Source organism: Macadamia integrifolia, chromosome 12, assembly GCF_013358625.1.
Source record: "Macadamia integrifolia cultivar HAES 741 chromosome 12, SCU_Mint_v3, whole genome shotgun sequence".
Lineage (NCBI taxonomy): Eukaryota > Viridiplantae > Streptophyta > Magnoliopsida > Proteales > Proteaceae > Macadamia > Macadamia integrifolia.
Genome location: NC_056568.1, coordinates 18,410,439 through 18,418,225, shown reverse-complemented (window position 1 = coordinate 18,418,225; position 7,787 = coordinate 18,410,439). Strand labels below are relative to the sequence as shown.

At 39.0% G+C, this 7,787-nt stretch overlaps 1 protein-coding gene across 2 annotated transcripts in view; it reads left to right on the top strand.

Annotated features, from left to right (window-relative positions):
* The window catches only part of LOC122057704, a 6,821-nt gene extending 2,505 nt beyond the window's left edge, over positions 1–4,316 (top strand). The window contains exons 2-5 of one of the 2 annotated variants that reach the window (XM_042619912.1): positions 2,252–2,341; positions 2,514–2,567; positions 2,886–2,947; positions 3,804–4,316. In XM_042619912.1, coding sequence (XP_042475846.1) covers positions 2,327–2,341; positions 2,514–2,567; positions 2,886–2,947; positions 3,804–4,101 — 429 coding nt within the window. In that variant the 5' untranslated portion in view covers positions 2,252–2,326 and the 3' untranslated portion in view covers positions 4,102–4,316. The remainder of the gene's footprint in view (positions 1–2,251; positions 2,342–2,513; positions 2,568–2,885; positions 2,948–3,803) is intronic. The other variant, XM_042619913.1, reaches the window with a different exon arrangement.
* Positions 4,317–7,787: the final 3,471 nt, after the last annotated feature.

Below are 7,787 nucleotides of genomic sequence, written 5' to 3'. Positions count from 1 at the left end.
GGGGGGGGGAATGTAGACCTATACCACAATTCTATTGAATTATGACCTTAAACCAATAAAAATAAATCACTCATCTTTATAACTATATTCTCTTTCTATTTAACTCATGCATTTTCTTCATAAAAAATATAAAAATTTGAATAAATGATAAGTTAAAAGGAATAAACACTTCTTCCATCGGTTCTCTGAATTTTAATCTCTCTTTTTCTACTATAATTTTTTATTTTTGGATTTCTTAAATGAGTTTTTTCCCCTCATTTCTCTTTTCTTTTATTCCCTATCTATAAACATTGAATTTTTGATTATTTTTTTTTGTGAATAAATAATTCAATACCAAGGAGAAGAATATACAAAAAGGGAGAAAAAGAAAGAGAAAACAAAAAAGAAAAAAAGGGGGGGGGGAGAATTGATCCCAACTAGCTAAAGGAGACTTCAATTTGGGGGGGGGGATGATAGAGGGGAGGCCCCAGGAGACAACAATAAGCTGGTTCCTTGGGGTATCACAGGCCCAATGGTGCCGAAGTGAGCTGAGCTTGGAAGAAACATCGAAGTAGATGGCTTTCTAAATCCTATCAAAGGAGGGGGATTTGGTGGTCCATCTACGAAGATTACGTTCCATCCAAAGGTGGCTGATGGTGGCACAAAAAGCGAGCTTTCCAACTGTTTCACATGTAGATGAGCCGTTGAAGGTCATGTCAACCTAAATCCACTCACGGCCAAGGGGTAGAATGGGACGAGGGGAAGGACAGCAAAAGCGAAGAACCTTCTTCCAGATGGAAGCGGAGAAGGGGCAGGCGAAGAATAGATGATCAACATCCTCAGTACCATTCCAACACAGGCAATAGGAGGTGGGAACCTGAATGTGATGGAAGTTAAGGAAGGATAGCGTGGGGAGATAGTAGGAGAGGGCTTGCCAGGCGGTGAAGTTGTGGCGAGGAATGTGCCCTTTGAACCAAATGATATTACGCCATGCAAAAAAAAATCTTTTGAACGGATGAAGTTCTAGGTAGAGGCAGAGGAGAATGAACCCGAAGAGGAGGGCAGCCAGATAACCTTGCCCTCAAACCCTCTGTGCCCAGGAGGAATAGGGGGGAGGGAGGACTTGAGGTCCACCTAGGGAGGAGGGAGGGAGGGAGGAGGGGAGGAGGGGAGGAGGGGTCCAGCCATCAAGGGAATGGATAGAAGCCACAATAGCGGATCTAGTGGATCCAGAGGAGAGGAGATAATTCTAGGGGAGAGAAGGGGAGGGAGGATGCCAACGGGGTGCCAGGGGTCTAACCAAAGGGAAGTGGAGGAACCATTACCAATGGAGTAGGAGATGGCATTAAGGGCCAGAGGTCTGAGATTGAGAATGTTGTGCCAAATCCAGGAGGCATCCAGGGGAAAGGGTGCCGTCCAAAGTGAATTATTCCTAAGGGAGACGGAATAGACCCAGGAGACCCAGATGCTACGTTGTCTGTAGGAAATCTTCCAAATGAGCTTGAGGATGGCCCCGGAGTTGAAATCTTTAATTTTGATGAGGTTTTATTTTGAAACATAGGGGATTTTTGAGCAAGTGATCAAGGAGATGTCATTCTAATTAAAATCCTTCTTGTTCTCTTTATTCCTTTTATCCATATATATATATATATATATATATAGAATTCCTTTGAAATTCATTATACTGCTTCTCTTTGAAGAGGGGAATCTTTATAAGCTTTGTAGGGTGGATGGTTTGATTTGAGCGACATAAACAACCAATATAGCTGTTACCCCACCGCGTCCTCCCACACCCCCCCCAAAAAAAAAGGCCCATTAGACTAATTGAAACAATTTCAATATGTCTTTGATTTTTCCCTTTGCTTTTAGTAGTCAAAAGCTGGCCTTAGGTTGTGTAAGTAAGATCATTTCACTTTTATGATATGTTGAATTTCTTTGATTAAGATACACAATCAGCTGGGAAGGCAATTTTTTGGCCCCTAAGCTGTCACATGCCGGACAACCTTGGTATTACTTCCCATTCTAGCAAACCCCAACATTTGCAGTTGTACTGTGTTCTCACCAAAAGAAAATCCTGGCTTCGCTCCTGCTGCTAAGGTGGTTTGCTTGCATGTCTAAATTTTCAACATCTATGTTATAATTTGCATCTTTCCGGAATTTTTCAACTTTATCCTTTAATTTCTGTCCAGCTGTCACCTGCTTATTGTAACATCTTTTTTTTCTTTTACTTCAAACTCTCTCCTCTTTATCTTTTTGTTTCATTTCCTTGCAGGAAAGGAAACAGAAACGAGAAGCAAATGCCAAGAATGGAACTCCAGCTCAAACCGCTGCTGAAGCCACCCGTGAAATGCTAACTAAGAAGGTATGCTGCATAAAAATTAGTTTCAAATGTGATGTAGAGTTCTATAGAAATGAATTAGAGCGAGGAAGGTTGTGGCATTGATGTGACGCATGCTCCAATATTCTGCTAGTTCTTGTTTCTGCATCTTGAACTCCGAGTATCCTTACCAATATCAATTTCTTTTCTTTGACAGAGGTTAAGTTCAAAAATCAATTATGAAGTGCTGGAGAAGCTGTTTGATGATTCTGTACGTTCTGTGTTCACTTTTACTAATGTGACCCTCCTTTCATCTTTCTCTCTCAAACATATGTCATGCATGCATGCATGCGTGTAAACATACTCCATATGAATATATCTGCATGCATAATACATAAATACAGTATACACTTGTCTTACATAAATTATTTTATACTCTGTGTTTATACATGTGAGTACTAAGCCATTAAATAGCTTTTAAAGATAAAGTTACTCTTGATGGACTTCCTGTAATTCTGTTGGTGGGTACTTCTATCGTTGCCCATGCCCCATGTCAGGCACCAGATGAGAAAAGTTCCTTGTCTTGTAGGAAGGGAAGCATGATTTACAAGTCTCTGGACAAAAATGGCAGAAAAGGAGAATGAAAAACAGGTGACCAGTCAAACCTCTTATCTGCCATAATGGTATGAAATTCACCATATGCATTGCAAGTTCTCTCACATGGTAGGGTATTGTGAGGGTGTCTTAAAAAATTCTGAATGAGCCTCTCAAACCCCCCCAGCCCCCCAATCAATAAATAAAATAAAATAAATTTTAGAGTTTGCACTTATGTGGGCAGGAACCCCACACTCATTTATATCCATTTAAATTTCAACAAGAAATTTAGGATAGCATGGAAAAGTCCAAGTAGGACCGAAACAATGTCCAAATGAGTGTTTTACCATTTTGCAGGAGACATGTGGATACATTAGAAATCTAGATAGGGGAATTGTCCAACAAAATCATAGCCTCCCAGGATGGGCCCAACTTGGATATTGTATTGCCTGGATCCAGGATGACCATTACAAAAGCTTATCTTGGACTGCAAAGTAACATGTGCACTGGTCTGCAAATTTCTGTACCAGCATTCAGGGATACTTAAAATCGTGTGATATTGCTTCTGGAATGTAACTCAGGGTTTTGGCAGTCCAAATGGCCCATTGGCATGGATTAGGTACACATGACACTAACCAAATTTATGCATGAAGGATTCTGTACCAGATTCCAAAAAGAGAGGAAAAAGAGGTGGGGGTCTAGTTTGGGAACCAAGCAGATGGTATTTGTATATAGTGTACTGGTTGTTTGTTCCATCAGAGATTTTTGTTTTTTTCTGCTGGGATTATTAGAGCTTTTGTATATATTACATGCACTTTTGTCTGTTTTGAGTTATATATATATATATATATATATATCTTTTGGATTCTATATTTGCAATTCACTTATTTAAATTCACATGGATCCATGGTAGACTGCTCCTGAGAACTCGAAGAAAAAGCGTGTTGAATCAGATCATGAAAATGATGATTATGGGCAGCAAATCAGCGAAGAATCAGGTGAGAAAGTTGTATCAGATGTGGTGGATAACAATGCTGATTTCAGGGAGGACGACTATGAAGAAGGGGATGGTGATGGCTTGTATTATGGAAATGAAGAGGATGGATATGGTTATGATGATGAATATTGATCTGAAACTCAACTCCTTCTATGTCTATATCTTGATTCATTTGGAGGTGGAGCCGGAGGTGTTTGAAGATTATGCCTTATAGTAAAACAGTTCATTTCAATTGGCACCCTGGTTTCAACTCTACCCCGGCTAGGATCGGGAGTTTCTGTTCCTAGTTGTTCCTCATACCTTTTCATGTTCCATTGTTCGATGGCCAGGCCAAAATATAAAGTCCTGAAATTCGAGTCCAAGCATGAAACAACATTGTAGTTTTTATTCAAATTTCTACTAATAAAAAAAATCTTGCAGGTTCACAAATTTATTGAAATGCATTAGAGATTTTTTTTTTATTCCTTTGTATTAGAAATTTTTTTATAAGCTATTGTCAATCCCCTTTATCAAATTGTTAAAAGTAGAAAAGAAAAAAAGGTATTGGATTTGAGTGAAAAGATGAGGTATTACTGTTGGTTTCTACTACAGAATGAATACACTGGGTTTGTATGGGAAGATAATAGCAATGCTAACTTCACAATATTACATGTGCTTATTAGATTAGGGGCATTTTTCTGTTCGCGAGAGGTCCCTGCGCCACAGACATCTAGTGTGCATTGACAACTATGGGGGTGGTGGGGGGTGCCCCTGTTTCTGGTCACCGGGGCCTCTCCCGGACAGAAAACATTTGCCCATTAGATTAATTTCCCGTGACCCATTGGATACATCGACACGATCCCTCACATCCTATAGGTCAACCCTTGATTTTCTTCATATGCTCAAAGTAACATTATTTGTAATTTCCCGTGACCTATAGCAAAGGGTTGTGAGGAGAATTAAAGGGAAGAAAATGAAATTTTCATACTTAAAAGAGAAATGTTTGTAATCATCATCCCATGTGATTATATCACTAACTTTAAATTGTTCTATATTTGATTATTAAATTTCACTTTATTTTGCATCCAAAACCCTTTGCTATAATATATAAAATAAAAATTATATGTATAATGTGACATTACTAAATAGGGTTGAAAAAAAGGAAGTAATTTATACAATCACATGGAGTAATGATTATTAAAGTTTCTTTTTAAGTACGAAAATTTCACTTCTCTTCCCTTATCCGTAAATATCCTTTGTAACCAGACATAGCCTTTGGTTTTTTTATATAATTCTCCCAAAATGTAAATTTTTCTATTGGAAATCAAGATCCATACACCCATAGTGAATGCACAACGAGGTCAAAAGTGCGGGAGGGGCATTGGGTGGGTATTTTTTCAGGAGGTATGAACCCTTCCTAGGATCCCATGGGTATCTATATCCTCTCCTGCATAGGATGGGGTGCGGTGAGTATCCCACGACTGGGAGACCCTTGGGTGCGTGTCCGGGTGCTCCCAGCTGGATGATGCTCACTGCACCTTGTCTCATGCTGCACAGGATCAGGATCCCAGAAATCTCACTGCCTGGTTTGGGAAAACTTTATCCATAATTAAATTCCTTTAGAATAGAGGAATTCTCACATCCTATAGGACAATTTGGAAACCACCCATTCAAATCACATTGCACATAGAGGGCAAAATGTAATTACTGAAGCAACCCTAGATTCTTTTTGCACTCAGGACATTGGCCAGTGAATCACCTAAAGGTCAGGTGATTGTTTACATTATTAGACCTTACAAATGGAGTAAAGCAATGGGGATTCCACTAAAAAATGAGTAACGAAGTCAACAATGATGTAAGATCAGCACTTCAAAAGTCTTGGGGGAAAGTTCTCCTCCCTCCACCCATTTCCAAGCAAAGTGCTTCAATTTACTTTATTAGACGAAGAAAATCTTTATTCCATTTAGACTTCTGACAAGTTGAGTCATTGTCTAGAAAGCATAGTTCTAACTGGGAAGGTCCGAGTGTCTTCAGACACAATCTTGCTTCAATGACATCAGGTTGACCTTTTCTGTGAGTCAGTGTTTGAACCGTTTCGTCTAATATTAACCCAGCCCCGACCGGCCCAACCCATTCCCTTCCCAATTGAGCATCTGGGACTCTCATAACTGTCAAAAATGAACCAATCTCATTCCAGCATCCCCATGATTAGGGTTCATTTCCTCCATTTCAGTGTGTACTTAGTGTGAAATGATCACCAACTCAGAAAACGACCAAACCTGACATTAATTTTTCTGTAATTAAACCATGTGAGTGGGAAAATTTCTTGTAGGAAAGAGTAATAAGATAACATGCATGGTTAATATATATAATTCACAAGCCAACTATAATAAGGATCATCAGAGTTTATGTTACAGAGAAAGCACACTCAAGATTACAACTCTACTTGCTTATGTTGACCCAGATACCAAAAATTTGATTTCAACTTCTTCCAGGAGTCTTAGGGTCATGATGGTTGTTTGCTCCAGTTCCTGGGTAGTCATTGCTTTCAATTTCCATTCTTCCTCTTATAATTCCTTCTTCTTCCAACTCTAATCCATACTTTCCTTCCTTTGCTATACCCTGCATCATCATTTAAACAAGCATAATTACTACAAAACTATCCACTTATGCAGAGAGAGAGAGAGAGAGAGAGAGAGAGAGAGAGAGAGAGAGAGAGAGAGAGAGAGAGAGAGAGAGAGAGAGAGAGAGAAGAGAGAGGTACCTGGTCCACAAATCCTTGAAGTGATGGGTCTTCTTGGTTGCCTGCCTTGAGTAAAGCTGTGAACCATAAAACATTCTAGGCATTCAGTTATATGAAGATATAGAAAGAGAATCAAGAGAACAGAAGGAAATACATGGAAGTAGTAGTAGTAGTAGTAGTATCATCATATATATCTTACCAGATTGATCAGTAGGAACTGGTCTGGAGGAAAGAACATAAGAGAAACCCAGAAAGAGTATGAGAAGTTGAAGAAGCAAAGCCTTGTGATGATGTTCCATGAGTGACGATATTAATGGATGAGTAGTACAGATCGAAAATGGGAGATGGATCCTAATACAGTTTGATTGGTTCTGAAATGTGTGATGATGGATGTTAAGGCTGTGGCCAGTGGATTGGGGAAAGGGGGTTAAATATAGTGGGAAAGGGTCAGTTATTTGGGACAAATTCAAAAACAAAATAATGAGTGCTTTAAAGTCAACTAAAATTTTATATTCTGAGGTGTGAGTGTGTGACTATGTGACAGTGTGAGTGCCCAGTTGCCCACTCGCCTAACTTTATGCGCATTCTGTTTCTTATTTCTTTCTTTCTAAACCGTGGTTACATGTGATCCACATCTAAAAAGGAAAGTACCAAGTAATGGATTTAATGCACATCCATACAAACATAAATACATACATACATATGAATCTAGCTACCTATATAATCTTTGGTTAATAATTGGTTTTGGTCCTAAAGGGTTAGGATCAGAACTCTAATTGGTTCCAAACTAAAGATATGGGTGGGCTGATTCCGGCCGGTTCCTAATCAGTTCTAGGTATTGTCACAACATCTAAAGTTCTAGTGGTGAAAATGCCCTTAACCCATCACCGTTCAAGTCGGCTAGTTATAAGTTCGAGTCTTGGCATGCCCACTATCGCTCGTTGATCTTACGAAAGCACCGTTTACCGTGCGGGGGTTGTCTTGGGGGCTATGATTACTACCTTGGAGCACCCTTTTTCTTTTACCAAAAGAAAGAAAAAGGATTTTACCTAAGCATATGAATGATCAAATATCTATTCCTATGTATACAAATAATTAAATATTCATTTTTAAGCATACAAACAAGAAAAGATATGTCCATAAACAAAATTGACCAAATATTCATTCATAAAAATATG